This window comes from Aptenodytes forsteri, unplaced genomic scaffold (genome assembly GCF_000699145.1).
Source record: "Aptenodytes forsteri isolate BGI_AS27 unplaced genomic scaffold, ASM69914v1 Scaffold16, whole genome shotgun sequence".
NCBI lineage: Eukaryota > Metazoa > Chordata > Aves > Sphenisciformes > Spheniscidae > Aptenodytes > Aptenodytes forsteri.
This window is the reverse complement of record NW_008794753.1, coordinates 1,079,628-1,100,406: the sequence shown is the minus strand read 5'-3', so window position 1 is coordinate 1,100,406 and position 20,779 is coordinate 1,079,628. Positions and strand designations below refer to the sequence as shown.

The 20,779-nt window shown below is 39.9% G+C and overlaps 2 protein-coding genes across 3 annotated transcripts in view; one reads left to right on the top strand and one right to left on the bottom strand.

Moving 5' to 3' along the window:
* Positions 1 to 262: 262 nt before the first annotated feature.
* On the bottom strand, positions 263 to 20,701 carry CEP104 (centrosomal protein 104). Of its 2 annotated transcripts, none has more exons than XM_009274112.1 (23): positions 20,619 to 20,701; positions 20,168 to 20,332; positions 19,469 to 19,642; positions 19,007 to 19,145; positions 18,254 to 18,319; positions 17,786 to 17,862; positions 17,449 to 17,617; positions 17,071 to 17,229; positions 16,188 to 16,436; positions 14,969 to 15,172; positions 14,268 to 14,435; positions 13,408 to 13,581; positions 11,670 to 11,846; positions 11,150 to 11,356; positions 10,533 to 10,649; positions 9,875 to 9,911; positions 9,299 to 9,380; positions 8,584 to 8,692; positions 8,138 to 8,276; positions 7,616 to 7,683; positions 5,792 to 5,882; positions 4,673 to 4,817; positions 263 to 785 (listed from the first exon to the last, which is right to left on the bottom strand). In XM_009274112.1, the coding sequence occupies exons 2-22, from the start codon at positions 20,278 to 20,280 to the stop codon at positions 4,681 to 4,683; spliced, it is 2,856 nt and encodes a 951-aa protein (XP_009272387.1). In that variant the 5' UTR covers positions 20,281 to 20,332; positions 20,619 to 20,701; the 3' UTR covers positions 263 to 785; positions 4,673 to 4,680. The 2 variants fall into 2 exon arrangements, with proteins under 2 accessions (XP_009272387.1, XP_009272388.1); XM_009274113.2 differs by having other exon boundaries at positions 264 to 521.
* The window catches only part of DFFB (DNA fragmentation factor subunit beta), a 6,120-nt gene continuing 5,813 nt past the window's right edge, over positions 20,473 to 20,779 (top strand). Inside the window, exon 1 of the mRNA XM_009274219.2 lies at positions 20,473 to 20,497. Within this exon, the coding sequence (XP_009272494.1) occupies positions 20,473 to 20,497 (25 nt within the window). The remainder of the gene's footprint in view (positions 20,498 to 20,779) is intronic.

The following is a 20,779-nucleotide window of genomic DNA, read 5'->3' as shown; positions in this document are numbered from 1 at the left end:
ACCGCGATCCCGCCTCCCCCTCCAAAGAAACGAGGAGCCGGCCCGCGGCGCGCTCTGCCCCTCGATGCGGCAAGCGGTATCTGCAGGGCAAAAGCAGGGGCTCACATCGCTACGGCGCACCGCGTTTGCTGTAGCGCTGCAGTACAGACATAACTGAGGTGCTGCCGTGGCATTGCTTCTGCAGCCACACTCTCGCCCCACCCAGTACTGATTTCTGTTGTAACAGCTTGAAAACGCAGAGGTACCGTCCAAACTCGCTAAACAAATTTATTAAATAAGTGCGATGAAAGTAACTCACATGTTTAACATAAGTGACTTTTTCTCTTGAAGTGATAGCGATAACGTCTCTAGGATTTAAATACCTTATCTGCTTATCCAGTACTTGGGAACCGCATAATCTATATAAATGCTCTCTTGGCGCGGTGGAACTCCAAGCAGTCGCTTGAGATCAGACAAATTCCTGCACGCAGGGACGCTGGCTGCTCTTGAGTCGTCTCTGCAGTTCAGATGGACGAAAACAACTTGGTTGACATTCAGGTACAGTACGGAGAAAGAGATGGGATAGAAAAAAGCCCATGAGACAGGGATGACAGTCTGTTCGTCCTTTAACAATGATGCACCGTGATTGCTGGTTTAAGATTTCCAGCCCAACAGTTTGGAGAACTTCCTTCTGTTAGCCAGACCCTGCACCTGTGCAACAGTTTTGCTCTGGAGTATTTTGCTGGAGACTTCATGGCACAGGAACAAACTCCACTGTGTTTTTCACACCAGTGTTTATTTTACCACTGCAGAAAACACAGGTTGTTTACTAAGTGAAAGGAAGCAGCCCAGCGAAATCATCCTTTAAAAATTACATTGGTGGTACTACTGTGCTCAAAGATGCTCCTTTCACATCCTAAAAAATTTCCATTTCCTCACTTCTAAGTTGTTTCCAATTCGTACCATTGAGTAGTTAATATCACCTTTATACCTCACTTCAGAAGTGCATTTTTTTAGTCTAAAGACAGCCAGCAATCTCAGTGAATGTTATGCACTCTGAAATATTTAAATGATTTCTTTAAAATTTTGCTAAAGAGCTATTCCGCATTTGAAAAACAATTGCAAAGCCCTAAGCCGGTGTGCCCAAGCCCATGCATTTGTCTTTTAAAAGCTGTTTGACGGAAGGCTCTGTAATGCGCTTCTCTTGCTCCTTAGGTAAGTAAGGTGGGTGGTAAGGACAGGGAAGAGCCAGGAATCTCCTACGTGACAACTTCCTGCAGTAAAAAGCTGCCGAGAGTTATTGCACGGCTCCCTAAGGCATAATTACTGTGCTCTACGACGGAGCAAAGAGAAAAGCAGTTACTGTGCTCGCTCTGGAGCCCCAACAACTGCACGGGGAGACAGGCGGCCTGAGCACAGAACAGCAGGAAAGCGTCCCCATACGCAAACGTAAGAGACAAGTGCTACCTGAGGGAAAAATGCCTCCAAAGAGAAGGTCCGTAAAAGCGTCTTACGTAGCTCCCACCTTTTCTGCTATGCAGATCGGTCACCACCGGGAAATACAACCCCCACTATAATTAACAGTGTTTGTGGGGTCATGGTTTTGGGGGTTTTTTTATTTGTTTTGGTTTGGTTGTTTTACGTTCAAAAGGAAAAAATGCTCTGGGCAACAGCTCGTGAGCCTGTGGTCCGTTGCACATGCTAATCTCTGAGCGAAATCAATGGTTATTTTGCTTGCATAAGGAATCGGGCTCTCGCATAGGAACCTGTGTCACTAAAGTAGAAATCAAAATACGTATGTATTTGTAAATATATATATATTCCTAACATATGTATATTTATTAATATAGATATTTGGAAGAGTTAAAGAAACCATTCATAGAAAGACTCTCAAAATACAAGCGCACCGATCTACCTGTAAAGTTCAAGAGCTTGTAGATAGGCTGCACGCAAACTATAAAACCTGCATATTGCAAAACCAGTGCAGCATATACAGAACAATACCACAAATTCACTCCCTGGTAGCAAAAAACCCCAACCCCCAAAACTTCTACTTATATTACCACGATCAGTCATTCTTGTAGCTGTGGGTACATCGACGTGGGACCAGTTAATTCTATCCTGGAAAGCAATTGCCTAAGCGTTACGAGTCGAAATGTTAGGATTGTTGCTTGAGGTACAAAGCTTCATACATTGTGTCTTAATAGAATTTGTTCTCTTTGAAGCTATTAAATGGTCACACGCTGTAGTCTACGGATGTTTATTTTAATCAAGATCTAACTAGAGAAACTCAGCATTAGAGCTGGATTTAGAAGTGAGCTGAGAGAATGTACACTAAAGCAGGAAAAAAGGTCTAAATTTATTAATTCAAGCTTTTCAGGGCCCCACTAAGATTTTTTTCTTTTCTTTAAGGGGCCGTTGCTTGGGGATATATTTCAGAATTAATGGTGAGATTTTTAAAGCACAACTTTAATTTTTACAGTAGCTCCATCGATACACGCTCTTATTACGTACCGAATGGGACTCCTGTGGTTTAGCTTAATCCTCTTGTCAAGCGGACTAATAAGGCACTGAGCGCACAGCGAGAGGCGGCGCCCAACAGCTATTTCATGTTACTGCCTACGTAACGGCATGTCATATGGCAACATCCAACCAGCCCTTTAGCTTTTTTATTTGGTGCTAATTCTTGGTGTTCGGTAGTGCTTTGGGTACTGCTCTACTGCCTTTAAACCTGAAATATATGTAAAGGCCAGGCTTCCGCAGCCAAACCACTGCTCACCATGCACGGCTTGTGTTACTCCTAGAGCCTTGGCCGACCCAAGGAAGAGACATCCATTTCACTCGACATTATTAACGTGCTTGAACTCATAAAATTACGGACACCGGTATTAGTAAGGAGAGCAAAGTTATCTGTCAAAATAATGTTTCCAAGAGTTTTAAAAATGAGTGGAAACATTTTCTAATGGCCCTGATCCAATTCCTTTCCCTGCAAGGTCAATTAGACCTTTCAGCTGACTTAGGAAGTACTCAAGGATACCAGTCAGTTTTAGAAAAAAGTACAGTTCCCATTTCCAATGAAGGAACCAAGAGTTTTAGAGCCTAGCACAAATAAATAGACTTGTAAGCTTTCACAATGGCTAGAAGTTTGCCCCATTTTAGCTGACAAAGTTTACTGTGACAAACACATGGAAGGAAAAGGCAGCTGTCGTAAACACACTAATAGTGTCTTTCTTACTATCAAAATACACTAGGTCCTGGCACAGTGGCTAAACCAATCACCAAAGAATGGCATGATTCTTTGGTTTCCTTCATTGTACTGGAGGAGTGGACAACTGAAAAAGCTTTCCAATTCCTGACCCTACTGGTAAACACGCCCTAACTGAAGCAAATAAATCCACACTACAGGATTTGCAGTGGAAAAAACAAACCCCAGAGCCTTCCTCGACTACGTTGCAATTTCTACCCCCCCCCCTTTTTTTTTTTTCTTCTAGCAAACACGTGAGGAAGAATTTTGCTTTATGGAATTGTCATTTTACCCATTAATTGTTCCAAGAGTTTATCTATACAGGATCATAGAGGTCTTTCAGATAACTGAGATACACGTTTCGTATAGCCTAAAGTGTATTTCCTCCTACACGTGCACGCATTTTTCATTTCACCTTCTGCCAGCTGCACGATGTAGCAGATGAACGATGGTATTGCTAAGATACCAACATCATCATCACATCAGAGGAACCTCTGCGACTGCAACAAGCCTATTTTGCTCATTGTATATCCGTATTTTCCATGGTGTTTCCTCAAGTCTAATTATGATGGATTCTCTGTAAATGCACCGATGTAACGCAGAAATACACACAGGCAGCCTGCCTCCTAGCCAACCAGTACACACAGTTTAACTTGTGACCTATTTGTCTACCACAAGCATCTGATGGCAAGACAAACAAAAATTATCGACACTATTACTTTCAGCATGTTATAAAGTCACTTTTGGCAGAAAACTATTAGCAATATATTCTGTGATTATTACATTGAAGCGACCAGGTGGTGAAGTCAGCTAATACAGGTATTACTTCCCAAGCTTTCAGAACGTGTAATTGCAAACAAGTGTCACACTTAGATCAAAAGAACAAACACTTTTCAGCTCTGTCCTGAAAGTCTAGTACAATTTCTGCTTGGTAGGTTTCTTGCTCTTCCCCAAAAGAAAGCCAAAACACAAATGACTGTGGCTTTTGAATCTTAAGGAAATCCCTTACTGGATCTCAAAACCAGACTGTTAGAACGACAGCCCCAGGTAATCCACTGACCAGGGCACAGCCCCTGTGCTGACTGTCACAGCAGCTACCCAGTGCGGCCACGTTAACTCCATACTCACTGGGAAGTTGTTTTAATATGAGGAACCGGTCAAAGACCAACGTGCAGCCTTCCTTGTGCCATACAGGGAATGTGGCAGGCTAGATCTGTCCCAGAACACGTGCGTATTTCTAACATGAGCATTTCTAGGAGAAAACCACAGTGCTGCACAGACAGCTAACACAAAAGTTATGTACCGCAGTTATCAGACTAGGCAAGTACTGCTCAAGGCTGATAAACAGCCCCATGTAGTCAAACGAAAAAGATGATATGAGTTGCCCACCATTGTTAAATTAACTATTAACAACTATATGCCCAGTTATTAAGACGAAGGAAAAAATACTTGTCCTGTCATCGCTTTGAGTACGTTTTGCCAGTGCTTTTATTTGGGCCCCCTCTTGGGGTTGGGATCTTGCTTCCTATAGAGGGAGGTCGAGCTTTTGCTCCTGAAGGACCTGGTTTCCTTAAATACTGGCCACCTATTTTGCCTGTGAAGAGAAAATACAGATCATTATTGCAAGCACATCTAGTCCCAGTCTTGAATTTTATCTCCCATTTTGATTCTCATGATATATTAAGTCTGAATGACTGATATTAGCAACTACAAGTTGGCAGGCATCCAGTCTGAGGAGCATTTCATACCAGGAGTGGTAGGACTAAATGGCCAGGGTTCCTTTCTTATCTCTAGGAAACTGGTCAGGAGCTTTAGCTGTATCCAGGCAGGATTTAAGTTCCTTCTATGTTTCCAAATTCTAAGCAGTGGCAAACTAACTATCATTCTCATTAGCAAGTAGGAAGAGCAAAGTTCCAAAGAGTTTTGGTGCTGCAGGCAGTGAAAACAGCTTGTTTGTTTAACTTCTGTGTTCAGGAAATAAAAGGATTTTGCGTGTGCTTCATAAAGACGGATGACTTAAAAAAACCCAACCACCTGACATCAGTATCTCTTTGCTGGTGAAGAAGCTGCACAATCATAAATTCCGCCTAGCTCCTGGGTCTGAATTGAAAAGGAAAAGCAGTACACAGCACTAACTATTCAATTCATCTTGTAATTAGGATTAGATTAGCATCCTCTGATTGGACATTAAAAGCTAAATCAGGCTCTCGGTTCTCTGTGTCAGCGTTCAGGAGCTTTCCAGAATGTTAACTGTTTAGTATCACTGCTGACTGTTCTATTCACAGTCATACTACTATGCAGAAAAAAACCCTGAACTGATCAAATTATCAAATATGCCAGTTTCCCCAATCAACTGAGCTAATGCCCTCGTTTTGAAATGATTGTTATTGAATGATTTTGAGAATTCACTCCCTAAGTATACTGTAGTCTACACCAGCGTAAGAAATATCAGTTAGGTTACACAAATGCAAAAAAGAGCCAGCTTGCTCGCGAGGATGAAATACTTTTCTTAAGTAAAGGCAACATAGGAAAAAGCATAATCATTATTGTCATAAAATAACATCTTACCAGGCTGCACCAGAAGAGTTTTATTTATCATGGATAACCTCCGTTGATTCATTTTACAGCCATCTTTGCCCATTAGGTGAGATTTCCAGGCCTAAAGCCAATTAAAAAAAAGAAGTGATATTACAATACCAGCAAAATTAGCCAATCTTTTATCTAGCCGCTATGTATGCATGTATACTTTTTAAAATACGGGGAAAATGAGAGTTGTATACAGACTTTATGGCAACAGCATTTTAATCTGCTCACTCATAAAAGCATGAACACCTTATGACTTATTAAGTGAAATAGAAATTAATATATCATTTTTTTAATATAACGTAAAAGGTACATCACAATAAAAAAACCCCAGCCAGATCCTAGAAATTAAGAGTGAGTAACATTCATTTTGGTTTTGAAAATGAGAGTTGTATACAGACTTTATGGCAACAGCATTTTAATCTGCTCACTCATAAAAGCATGAACACCTTATGACTTATTAAGTGAAATAGAAATTAATATATCATTTTTTTAATATAACGTAAAAGGTACATCACAATAAAAAAACCCCAGCCAGATCCTAGAAATTAAGAGTGAGTAACATTCATTTTGTTTTTGAAATTTTCTTGATTAGCAACTGAGTTCAAATCAGGAAAAAACAATGTACAAACAACATGGAAAATCTTTTCATCTATACATATTTTAAACTGAAAAAGTGTGGGGATAACTACAAGGTTATGATAATAGTTAAAGCATTCAGCAACCCCAAGGAGTAGGAGCTGCTATTACAAGAAAACATGACAGCCTCTTCAAACTGGAGGCTCTGCGAAGTCTCTTACTCACAAGAATAATTTGGGCAGAAGCAAGGAAAAAAAACCCCACAAAAAACCACAAAACCAACCCCCAAATCCAAACAACGCGTACATTTCTCAACAAACGTTTCAGACTTGGTTACAATATTTTCTGAGCTCCTCACGCTGGGCAAAGCAAAAAGGATTTGGAAAAAACTTGTTTTTGAGAACAGAGGCACTACTCAATGGTCCCATTGAAAGGAAGAAAATTACATAGATTACGTATCAGCCATTGACATTTAACTGGATCTAATACTCAGTATAGAGTTGTTGGCTGCCTCCTGGATAGTCTTTTTCCAAAAATTAAATCATACGCAGAACTACTTAAATATGATCATAATGTAGTGTTAGATGATTCATATAAAAGACTGAAACAGATGCGTTAAGTATTTTCTGAACAAATTGCTTTTTATATAATACCAATACATATTTTCAATTGCTGAAAGCACATTTTGAAGCTGGCATGTCAGAGATTTCATAGCATTAGGCAGTTACAGGGAACAGCACATAGAAATTAGAGAGAGGACATCTCAACTCTCTTGACAATTATAGCAGTTCTTGCTTACTTTCTTCATGTCAATTTTTTCTTATACCCAAATCAACAACATCTCAATCCTGGATGCCCTGCTGGATGTGCTCAGTCTTGCTGCAGTATTTTAAGCTGCATAACGTCACCCCAAACCCTAGGGCTGACAAGCGAACTCACAGAATCTGGTAGTAGTTGGGAATTTGGAAAGTTGTAAGGTGTATAGCTGCCTATGCAGGAGGAGAAAGACCAACACCAAATAGCCTGTAGCCCTGTGGTTCCCATATACACCTTTAAGAGTAGAAGACCCAGGTTCAAATATGGTCCCCAGAGTGTGAGACAGCCATTATAGACCCCGGCAACAATCCAGGCAAGTTCTTAAGTCGTCAGGTACAAGCCAGTGTTAGAAGAGGACACAAATTCAGTCCCAGTGACATAACAACATCAGACCAATCCGGAAGGCAGTCTCACCTCCTCTCCCGGGGGAAAGTTGTCATGGCACAACGGGCAATGGTTTGCCACGTTTTCTGGTTTGGCAGCTGAAATATTAGAAAACTAATGTAAGAATTGCAAAGACAGGCTAATTTCAAATACAAGAGGAGAATTGCACAACAAAGCATAAAACTACCCCATGGCTAAACCAGCTCCTACCCTATTATCATTAACTGCTCTCAAAGAAGTCCCGTGTTTAATCATCTACATCGAAACAAGATCAAAAGGAACGACAGGGCTTAATCCGCAAGGATGTGGTAGAGGCTTTCTGCTCTCCTCACTCATCCTCCCCACATACATTCATAGAAGCGAAGCATTTCAAGCACTGGGAAACTCAGGCATTTATTCCAAAAGTGTTCCCTCCCGAGGATTTACTTAGATTTCTAAATCCACAGTGCAGTACCTAAATAGAAGCGGTCTGACTTGCCAAAGATACACAGTATTTGAAGGTCTGACTGACTTGACCTTTGAAGTTCAATCTTCCTGTTCGAAACTACTCACAATTGCAAGTCTTGCTCTTAATGTGTTTGGGCAACTCATCTTTTGGAAGGGCCTCACTGCATCGTTGACATTTCCCAAAGCTGTCCTTTTTATCACAGTCCGTCAACAAGTGCTCTGTCAGGCTTGCTATTTCCACCACCTGCAACAGAGCAGGAGGCACCCAAGAAGATTTGTGCTGTACTGACTAAATAAGGATAGTATTAAAAAACCTGCTTATGTGATTTTTGGAAGTTAAATCTCACTTTCCAAAATGACCAAGAGAAAATGAAATTTTGCTCCAGTTATTGATACAATTTATAATGCTGCTCTTTTCGAAAAGCACTACCTAAGATCACACAGTTGTGTTCGGAATTCATCTACCTTAGTGTTAAATACCTTATAGCACCTTAAAACCAGAATAACAACAGTTAATGTCTTGTAGTTGCTCTAGAAAGTTTACGCCTCACCTGTTTGCAGTGCTCACATCTGGTTAACATAGGGCAGTGTTTCCAATAATGGAGATCCAATCCCTCCTCCGTGAAGGATTCATCCCTTTCACCACAAAAAATGCATAAGCTAGGAAAAAAAAAAATAGAAACATCAGTAACATCACAGAGTGAAACTGATGAACCCTGTTTCTTCTGTTAGAAACATAGCTAACGTCTCGGTACACCTTATTTTCCATATATAGTGCTGACCTTAGGATAGGGCATGAACAGATACTATCATATAATTTATGGTAAATACAACTATAAAGCATTTGTTCATGTAGAAAGACATAATTCCACAAAAGCACTGAGAACAGCTCACTGATACTGGCTTTCATGGCGCCAGAATTTTCAAATGCTTTCTCTCTGCCCTTATCCTACAATACACATGAAAGCTACGATATATCTTTGCCTTATTTTATACTGGCAGCTGAGCATTAAACTGTGGCAATTTCTCACCCCACAAGCAACTACTCAGAAAACAAGTTGAAGGTCACACTATCCCAGAACTTAAAAAAATCAACATCTAGGATTGCCTGGTGATAATTCCAAATCTGTTAGAAGAGATTTTATTTTTCATTGTTTCAATGCTCAAGGTACTAGCTGTGATCTACTGGAAAAATGTTATTAACATTACTAGCTTGCAGGTTCTACTAAGTGCTTAAGGTGATTACAAGCTGCTCATCTAACTTACTTATCCAAGTAATTTGCAACAGAGGAATGATCATCTGGAATCTCTGCTGCTGCAGGCTGTGGGCTTTCATTTATCTGGTAACCTGTCAAAAGAGAACTATTAAAAACAAGATCACATTTTAATTAGATCTTGTGCATGCCTAGAAATACTGCTTCTCTGGATCTTAACAGCAAAAAAACCTCACAGAAGCATTCCATTGCCACAGCGGTAAACAAGCACTGAAAGACAACGTACTTGCAGGCAGTTGGAAAACTATTGCTTTAGTGACCTACAACAGTAAAATATGTCAGTGACGATTTTTTACACGTAGTAGATGATCTGCCTCAGGTTGGGGAGAAATCTAAAGTGGTTTCAAGCCAAGCCATACTAATTTCTTATTAGAAATTAACTGGTTAGCTGATAGTAAATTTTCTTTTGTGAACTTAATGGTTACCTCTATGGCAGGCTGAGACAGCTGATCCGAAGCACTTGGGCATGTTTTTAACTGAGATAATTCAATAATCCATTAAGCATCTAGTGTTTCAAAGACATATTGAAATACCTCTACATTTCTTAATACTATTTGAAACTACCTACCTTGATGCTTTGGCTTCTGAAAATCAGATTCTTTCTCCTATTGAACAAAGGAATTTAAGTCAGAAATTTGCTTAATGACTGTGATGCTTGCCAGGGAGAAAGAGAACAGATTATATCCTGATTTTTCTCTGCAATTAAAAGCTTAGAAGCAGAGCCAATGCATTACAACGTTCATGCCCCTGGTCCTACAGCAAATCTCTCGGATATTGAGGCAGCAATATTCTGAGGATGTAAAAACAGTCCTACTTCTGGGCACTGGGGTAGCTGACTACCTTTCTAAGGTTCAGATATAAAACTTAATGGGTGTGCAGTACAGCATGCTTCTGAAGGGCCTTGATGCACTCAGTACAATTCCTATACTCTAGCTGGTAGAGGAACACTTAGACTTCTAGAAACACTCTCAAATTTACCATACGACAGACAAAACTGTTATAAAAAAGAATCCACATTTTAGAGTATGTTTGGAAAAACAACCCCTCAGATTTTAAGCTGGACTGCTGAGAATGAAAGTCAGTCATGGAATCTCTCTCTCTCTCTCTCGTTCTTTTTTTTCGTTTATAATGAGATAACAGTAATGTTAATTATCTAAACCCTGTGATACCTGAGGAAAAAAGGATTTAAAAAAAAAAAAAAAAAATCAAACCCAAAACACCCTAACCTTTCCAGCTTGAACTTCTGCTTTTATCTCCTTTAGAGCTGCCAGCTGACCTTGCAGAACTTTTATTTCTTCCTTCTTCTGTTTCTCTGCTTCTTCTGTTACTGCCTTTCTCTGTGCCTGTCAAGAAATACTCTTTCAATTACAAAAGTTTTTGAACCATCTGTCACATAGAAGAGATTGCCAAACACAGCAGCATAGAACAAACGGTCAATGCAGTACAAGAAATATCCTGCTCGGTTAAATGATTGGTCTGCTACAGTAACACCTCCCCCCCCCCAGATTCCTCCCTACTAACCTGAAAGAACACATAGCATTTCCTCTGTGCTTATTGCTTCTGAGGCCAGCCAGCATAAAATAGTATATGCTTATTTTCCAAAATGATTGTGTATTATTTCAGAAGTACCATCTCTGTATTCTTTGTAGGCTTTATTCGCGAGAGCAAGTATATGTAATAAACTGAACACCAGTTTTCTACACTAAGTAATGTTAACAACACACCTTAAGATACTCTGCTATGTGTGTCATTCAATGTCTAATATAGCTATGAAATCAGTATATTGCTCAGTTGAATGCAACGTTTAAAGTAGCTATGTATGTTCAACAATCTTATTACGTACCCTAATTTCAGCTTCAGAAAGTTTACCATCTATTTTACTAAATCCGTCAAAGAGTGTTTTATAGAGAACAGTCTTGCGAACGCTTGCATCATCTGGAGGAAGGTATTCCAGTATAGCAGCCCTGTGCTTCCTGTACATATCAAAGATAATCCGCAACGCTACATCACGAACTTCATAAACTCTGTGTTCCAAAGCTCCTGTTGCAAACTGAAAAGAAAAAAAAAAAATTATGCCTCTCTCTTCCCACGTGTTTTTTAAGGCCTTGTCTATTAGTCTAAGACAATTATTTCACTGCAGTGGGAGAAATCTTCCTACAGACAGGTTTTTCCAAGCACTTTTTGACCCAGTGATTCTTTTTCCCATACTGGCACCTTGCTTCCTCACACGGTTGTGTGTTGTCACCTCCGAGAGGCTCATAAATTCTCTTTAGTAATTCACCAAGCACTCCAAAACAGACAGACAAGCCCTAATAAAACAGCAACAGAAAAAAACTTTACATGCTGTAAACTCAGACTCCTACCTTCATGACATTGCCGATGGTAAACCCAGAGTTTTCAGTTCCCATGTCTTTCAGGAGGCATTCCACTAATTCCACTTGACTCATTGCCAAGTGTGTTGGGGAGTTCGGTTTTAATGGTTGAACCAAATGAACGGGAACAATCTGAAGAGGTTTAACTTCACTACTCAGTGCCATTTCCTATAAACGTACAGAGAGTGAGTGTGCATATAGGAATGCTAAGTGAGGAAAACGAACTGTCTTTGCAAAGTAGAGTTATTCTAAGCTACTTATAACAAGTTAAGTGAAATGAAATAAGCCTTCTGTAAGAAGTAGCTGCTTATTTGTTACTTTAGCAGCCAGAAGTCGCTTGCAAAGGCTTTAAAGAGAAGATTATACAGATGTTTAGTCTTGCTTTTGGCATCAGAGAAAAAGCTACTGAGAAATCAATAGAATGTTAGACATGCTCAGATCAGTTATAGAACTGGGTTGTAAGAAGAATGTCAAGAACTCAGTCTTACACTGAACTGTATGAGAAGGAGGCAGATGAGAAGTGCCACAAAAGATACAAAGTCTTGACATTGCATCGAGATGAATTTCAAGACTGCTTCAGAAGACATATGCCATTTTATAATTTCTCATTCTATTTTGCAAGGAACCTCAAGGGCTAAATTCTGCTGTTATTCAAAGCTCAATGTCTATTTCTTTGCTGGTAGCAGAATGTTTAATAATCCGAAGCATCCCTTCTCCCAGTTCCTGTCAGCTGACAGACACTCAAGCAGACGATGGCGTCCTGCAGTCCCTCGTCCTGAGGGCCAGCTGCAGTTGTCACTGGGTTGGCTGGTCTGTTTTGGACATACCGATTTCCAGAAATATGCGGCACCTTCCCTAGAGAACTGCTTATTCAGGCAGTGTACCATCTATTAGGAGCGATACAAAAGAAACATTTTCCTTCTCTCCAGGCCAGGTCCCTCTACGAAAGTACATCTGTAACCATTTCTCATTTCCTTTCCCATTCAATTACAAAATCTATTATAAACAAGCCAAGCAGTAGTAATAAAGTAACACGTCACCTTTGGGGTTCCAGTTACACACCAGACCACTTCACACAGTAACGCTGTTAAAATTTTAGTTACGTCTACAGCGAAAGAAAAGTCTTTTCCCTCCATGTGTGGATGCAAGCAAGGATAAGTAACCCAGAGCCTGTGACCCGCTCCACTCCTGGGACTGAATTAACACATTTTCACACAGAACTACTGTTCTTTCTTCTAAATTCTACTGGAAAAGAGAGCCTGTAATCCTCTAGCAGCTATTCACAGCTGCTCTTTGCTAGCACTGAGCAAGGAATGGACTGTATCTTTTAAAACGGGCATCTTTTTTATGCTTTTGCTAAGCTGACTTTCAAAAGTTGACTGTCAAAGATGCAATCAAATCGCAACACAGTCTGAGGAGTATGTTGTACCTTCTTGCTCTCATCTCTGTGGATCACTTGCAACTAAGAAGAATGGAAGTGTTACACCCTTCTTGCATCTGCAGCAGCAGCCATCTCCCCTCACTGTCCCCCATAACAAAGGTGACAATACACGGCTAGAAAAATCACTACAAAGATACTAAGTTGGTGCTACCACTTCGCCTTCCATATAAGGCACAATCCTTTACAGCAGCAAACTCCGGCCCTGAAGTCTGATTAGATGTTATCCCCCTGTAAGCTCTGCGACATTCTTAATGCAAATCAAACCGCAACTTGAAGAAAAGCACCTACCTGAATAAAGTTAGAAGCCACGAGGCGAAGACGGGATGAAGAGTCTCCTGTTCTAGACAGCAAATTTGGAAGCGTTTTTTCCACACAATGAGAAGTTTCTAGTCTTCCTAGTTTATGTTTTGGTATATATTGGGTAACGATCATTTTTAAAAGTTTCAGGGAAGCCTGAAAAACCTAAGTGAAAAAGAAAAAGGAAACACTGAACAAAAATACCACACAGATCCCTGTTTTCAGGCAATACTGTAAATCTTTTCTGTAGCTCTAAAGAACAGCAGCAAGCTAGAATTACAGTAACACTCTTAAGGGAAGCTACTTCAGATACCTCTCTTCCAGAAAACATGTTGCTAGGGCTTAGGTGAAAGGCTTCAGAATTTGTTTTATAAAGAGTAACACAGCTCTTCACTTTTTTTTCTTTTCTTCTTGTTTAAGGCTTATTTGAAGCCTAAGTCTCCTTAAGCTAACTGTAGTCTCTCAAGTTGGAAACTGAAACTTACTTCATTGCTGTATTTCAACTTCACAAAAAAAACAACCAAAAAAACCCCAAAAGACTCAACCACACTATGCCTTTACTGCATCAGCAGCTGTTTCTCAAGCTCATTACTCAGCCCAGGGCAGTATTTTCCATGCTGCTGAATGCTAGACAGCACCCAGTCCTTGATCCTAACTAAAAGCTGACATTTCATTTGGTTTTGTTTTTTTCCCGGTTTGGTTTGGGTTTTGGTTTTTTTTTTTAACTTACTCAAAAATAGTTTTACAAACTATTTGTTTAAATTATTTAAAGCATGTTAACCGCACGGTTCTACAATTTTTGCTGTTAGTTCGTCACTGGAGCATTTCTTATCAAACATATTACAACTTACTGAAGACACTATGTCTTTGATGGCTCTCCTTACAAGAAAAATGGCAGCCCTCAGCATGTTCTTTAAATCATCCTTTGGAGTGTTTACTGACACTTCCATCAGCTTCTTATATACAGCCAGTAACGCATCTTCTCGATACGACCAAGTTTTGGAATATGCTCCTGAAACCTGAAGACAGAACAAGTTTCTCTCTTAGAAGGTCAATAGTGACATTTCAATATTTATTCAACATTTATATACAGAAACAGCCTCAAAAGAACATATGAACTTAAGCATGAAAACCCCAGGGGTTTCCTACAGGAATCTGGCTTTTATTAAAAGCATGCATTTTTGAAAAACGATGAGTAAAATGGATCAACAGGTCAGGCTCAAGGAACCATTTCAGGCACAGTAATGGTTTCTCTCCCTACAAAAGACAGTGGCAAGTTATGGGTATTCTGGTAGGATCCGTACCCTAAAGCAGTCTACCAGACACTATCTGCTTAGCAGCTCATCAAGTAATCAATCATAAAAGCTACAGCATCATATAAACGTTGAAAACAGACACCCATATATCCAAGGTAAAATTTTAATCTCAGATTTTTAAGTAACAGCTCTGAACATGTAAAAATCCTATCAGCAGGTCTTTGTTGACAGAGCGCATATCAAATCAACTCAACACAGATCACAATAATCCATGTGTTTATTTTGTTGTTCTTTACCAAAGCTTCTCCAAAAACTTCAATAGCAGGGCTGGCCTCCCTCAGTGCCTTCTCAGTTAATGGTTCTGGTTCCCCAGTAATGCCACTTCTCGGAGTATCGTTGATATACTCTTCAGTCATCTCTGGCTCAAGGTATGCAATTGCTTCATCAGACTGTTTACAGATAGCTGGAAGAGGTCTCTCATCATAAGGTAAAAATTCAACCTAAAAGAGAAGATAAAATTTGCTATTCTAGAAATGACTTAAATATGAAGTTGTTTCATCACTATTTGGATTCACCTCAATATATTTTTTCCCCCATCAAAGCAGTATCGCTTCACAATTAAGCACAAATGTTGAAGTTCCCATAACAACATCATGAAGAAATGGAATCAGTGCCTGTGCATAAAACTTACTGTATTCTATAGACAAGAAATAAAACACACACAAAATGCCTTCTGGGGAAGCGCACACATCTACAGAAGAAATCATCTGTTGATAGGAAACCAGCGAGTCATGAAGCTTTATTTGTTAAATTATTTTATGTCAACATCCTGTTAAGAGAGGATACTACTGCTACTAGAGTCAACACAAGACTTCCTTAGCTTTGCCAAAAGCGGGAGCAGCAAAACCTAAAGATCAAGATAACTAGATACTATGCTTTTCTTCCTCTCTTTAGACATGACACCAAGACTCTTACCCTACAACCACATTCCAATAAATTCCCTTGCTGCTGTAGAGATCATGTTGGATGAATCTAAGAAGGAGATTTATTAAGCCATTAATGGAGCAAGCAGAATTCAGCTTCCACTATACTGGCTGGGTGACCCCTGATTAGGTTGGATGGGGCTCTGAGCAACCTGATCTAGTTGAAGATGTCCCTGCCCACAGCAGGGGGGGTTGGACTAGATGACCTTTAAATGTCCCTTCCAACCCAAACTATTCTATGATTCTAAGATTAGTCATTTAATGTCTATTTGTTTCCATTCATCTACCTGTAAATCAGGTATAATCCCCTTTTGCCTCAATCTCAATGAACATTTGTAAAAGCTTCCAAAGAAATTTGGGAAAGGGAAAGACCAATGCCAATTATTAGATGGGCACTGCTCAGTAATACAGTCAATTTCAGATACTATATAAGCCATGAGAATAACCACAAAAGACCTTGTTGTTTTGGAAGGTTGAACACAAGATCATTTGCTGTGATAGATTTCTGCAGTAACAGAGGTGCACTACTCACATTTTCTTTGGGAAACACTTCCCTGGAGGTTGTGGGATGAGTCACAGGAGGCAGAGGGGACTGATGGGGCACAACGGGCTCAGCAGAAGTGGGATCTGCTGAATTCTCTTCCAGCAAAGGCTCTGCTTTCCATGGCTCTCCTTTTTGCAGTGCTGTGTGCTCACAAGGAGGTGAATTTGTAGCTTTTGTGCGCTGAGAATTGTCAGTATAAATTGTAGACTCCAAAGGCAATTCAGGTGGTTTTCGAATCTGAGAAAGGGAAGGAGATTTTGTAAAGCAAGGCTGACAATGTACTAAAATCAGAGTTAATACAGCTACAACTCTGACAGTCAACAAGATTCTGCTGCTTTCAAGTAAATACCAGACCTCACTCACAGACGTGTAATCGCTTCCACTGGATGCAGCTTTATGAAACAATTGGAAAATAATTCTGCATGGATGCATGTGTGGAGAGGTTGTAAAGCTTCCTGTTGTAAGAATAATATAAAACTGTATTTTACCACATTAATTCTGTATGGTTAGCCATGATGCCAGCATAAGCCAGTTATACCCCTTCAAAATATGAGAAAGTACCTTATGAATCTGCATGGGGTAGCCCTGAAATTATACAGAACATTCAGGATTCTAAGGTCATTTGCTTGAGACCTTAACAGTTTCATGTAATGTAATTTATGGAGCGCTAAGCATGTTCATAAAATGCCATGTGCAAGTCTTTGGTTAGGGAAATCCACAATCCAAATAGAAAACTTAAAATCCGTATGTAATTGTCATAAAATACCTGTGTAGCAACTCTTATTCCCTGAATTTGTTGTGGTTGCTCTGCCATTTCTATTTACAACACCCACATGATAAAGCCTCCCGAATCAGGAATAACAGTACCCACCATCAGCTCTGCATCCAGAAGGTCGTGGAGCTCCAGTTGTTGATACACCTTCAGGCGGTACGCTTCCATTTGCTGTTTCTTCTTTTTTGCAAGATCATAATCCTCTTTCTCTACAGCATAGCGTTTCTCTACCTCATACCGTCCAAGTCGTTCCCCTACCTAGAAGATGGTAAAACAAGCTAGCTTGGAATCACATTACTGTACAGATGTATACATTTCAATATCTCCAGTGAAGTTATTAAATCAAGCTATCTAATTTTAAAATTACTATTTTGAAAATATACTGGAAATCATTACGATTCCACATGTATGCTAGGGTCCCTGATGGACCAGTGGAACACTGTTCGGCTTAAGAGATAAACAGTCTTTCAACAGCACCTTTTGCAAGTCTGCTATAGCTTGTTTGAGTTTCTTGGCGTAATCGTAGCGTTCATGATGGACAGCTTCGCGCTTCTTCTCATCCAGTCTACGTATTATCTGAGCAACTTCTGGATCCTGGTACATGTCAAAAGCCAAATCATCCAGAGGTGAAATGGAGTCAGGTTTCCTGAAGATATAAAATGAATAAAATAAACTTTCCGCTAATCCAAAATAGACCAGGCTGAGCATACGTCTTCTCTTTTCACTAGCAGGGACCTAACAAAATACAGAGACTGAGAACTACTTTAGACTGAGTAGATGTTTTGCCAGGGTATATGCAAAAGAACATCCTTACCCAAGGTAAGTTCCATCTAAGGCAGGATCGTCGGATTTAATTCCTAAGTAGTGGTCTATCAGCTTCTCTCTGGAAGGCTTTATAGGGGAGGAAAAAGAAAATCTTAATGCACGTTCATCAACATCAAGTGTGTGTTCAGGACAGAAATTCTGACTTGCCACAATCAACATAAACTATGCAACTTACAATACTTATGTCTTGGGGCATACTGAAACATGAGGATTTGGAGAGGCTGAAAATGCAAACGTTCCAGTTGATTATGTTTTATTTTTTGTATCCTCAAATTAAGCTCAATTTTTGAGAACTCTCTTGCTTCAAGATAACATAAAAAAAAATTAGAAAAATCAATAGATGGCAGCTCTGCTACAGCACAAAACTAGCAGAAGAAAGCTGCATTCCATTACCCCAAGAACCCTGTAACTGAACAAGTGTAGCAACAGTAAAAAGACATGGATACTTTGCACTTACAGTATTATTGCTGTCATTACTGTAGTCTGCTGGATCTCCAATAATGTTTATAGCTACTAGGGCAACCTGGGATAGATTTAAAGAAAATGTAAATGCATAAGGTCATTACTTTTTCCATATCTTATGAAAATTGAAACAAAAAAAATTGGAACAAAAAACCGTATTAAAAAGAATAGGACCTGTGGTCTCCAGGGTGGTATGGAAGCAAAGAGAAGCACCAAGTGCTAAATGTACTTCATGCTTCATTAAAAATTTATTACCAAATCTACAGACCACATTGCACAGTCATCAGTTGTTCCCTTTTCTGGTCTGGGATGGAAGAGAGTCACTGCAGAATTGAGGCAGATACTTGTCTTTTCTGTATCAGGATGGCTGTACAACACCTCCGCTTAAAGCCGCATCAGATCCTAAAGACTAAGAGTGGCTTTGTAGCGACTGCAACGGTGTTCTCAGAGGAAGTACTTTGTCTTCAGCACAGAGCCTGCTGTGCAGTCTAAAACTCAGAATGAAAGGCAGTAATGGACCATGCACTTGACTCGTTTGTTCTGGATAAGTTGCATGCACTTGGTCATGATTCCAAGTCACTTATAACCTCTTATTTGTACTTTCTGTTTGAAAAGAAACCAAAAATAAACCCAGGAGCTTTCAACCAACATTTTTAGCTTCTGCAAATCAAGGGAGCAGATTTCTATGCCTGTTCTGTATGACTGAAACTTCACCTAGCTTACCAAGTAAGGACTCAACTCAACTTACCTGACCGTATAAGTTGTATTTATTGACATAATTTTTATGGAAAATCAGCTTCAGGTACTGGCCAACTGCATCCATATACACAGATTTTAACTCTCGTGCTTTGAAATCAGTCTTTTCATTGTCCGAGAGAGGGACGTAACTGAGAAGAAAAATGTAACAAGTAAGCAGGGGAAACATACAAATACACAGCTGTATTTTTGCTCCTCAGGTTAGTACTTTGGTAAGGTTTAAAACTCCATCATAACTGAAAGAATGTGTGCTGTCATCTGACAAGAGTGTTCATCTGCGTCATGCCTCTTACACCTACGTCTTCAGCTTTGTTACAGATCTAAGCAAGTACGGAATCTCTTTACTGCTTGCAGCACAGCGTATCAATGCTGCGTGCAAAGCAGAATGAATATTACTTCCTCCTGAGGCCTTTCTGATTAAGGTAATAAAACCATTTAGAGCTTTTTGACTTACCCTAGTCTGTGAAACCTCTCTGACTGATAAGGAGCAAAGTATTCAGGCAAGCTTTCACTGATGTAGAACTCAACTTTGCTTGAAATCATGTACTGGTGAGCAAGCAACTGCAGTTTTCGTATTCGACACCTCTCCACCAACTGCAGAACAATTTCCTGTGGATACTGACAGAGTCTGAAAACATACACAATTTCTGAATCATCTTTTTAAAGATGACTTCACTTCCAACTTGAGTAACATCTAATTATGAAACTTTCCAAAGTTATTATAGTTTAATTCAGCATTACAAATATTGTAAAAAGAAACCAGAGTAGAGTAGAAACACTCTTCTCTTCACTTTATCGCATGCATGTGTATGTTAAAGTGCCCCATACCTATCTAGAGCATGTGCTGAGAAGACTGGATTTTTAATACTAAGCCAAAGCAGTTGCAAACTCCAAGACGACTGACAAAACCAAAAATAGTTCCCTTTTTTTCTTTTAAAGGGCTTTATTTAAATGCAACCCGATGCCTTTAGGTGGTATCCAAGGCGCTTTTTTCTCCCAGGATAAGGATTCCATGAGATTAAGGTAACTTCTTTGTTTTTATAATCAGTTTGGTCTGGGATGCTGTAAACTACTCTGACCACGCATGGTACACCTCCCACTCATTTTAAACTCAGTGCTTCAGAGCTATGCACATTCCTCCCGCTCGCAGTACCTGGGTGATCGCCATCCATTCACTGTCGGTGCGTGAACCATCAGCTCTTTTGCGCTGAAGCCATCTTCATGTCCTGATGAACTAACAACTATAAAACCGATCTTGTGTGGCATCCTGCAGAAGCGAGCTAGTCAAAGCAACGATGTTTCAAGCTTAAGCTAATCCCTGGGAGGACAATAAAAGAACACTGAAACACTACAGTCAAAGAATTAAATCCTGTGGTCCATCAAGTCAGTAGATAATGACCACAAATCTAAATTTTCTTTAACTATTAATGTTGGCACCATAAACCGCACCACGTTCTTATGCCGAGCATTTTATTAGTACTTCGTGAAACGAGGGTTTAGCTAACTTGTATAGCAGTTTGCCAATAAACTCAGTTAAATCTGCTAATCCAAGACAGAGCTTCAAACTATTTGAGTTCCAAAACACGCACAGGAGTGACCTGTACCGTCCTCTGTGTGCTTGAGCCGAAGGGAAAAAACAATCAAGAACAGGGTGAATTCAGCCAAAAGCTAGCTAGCACCTTTTCACAGCTACGCACACACCCAGGCTGCTGACAGGGACGGCAGGGGAAGGGAGGCAACGACGGGGAGGACAAGCGCCAAAGAC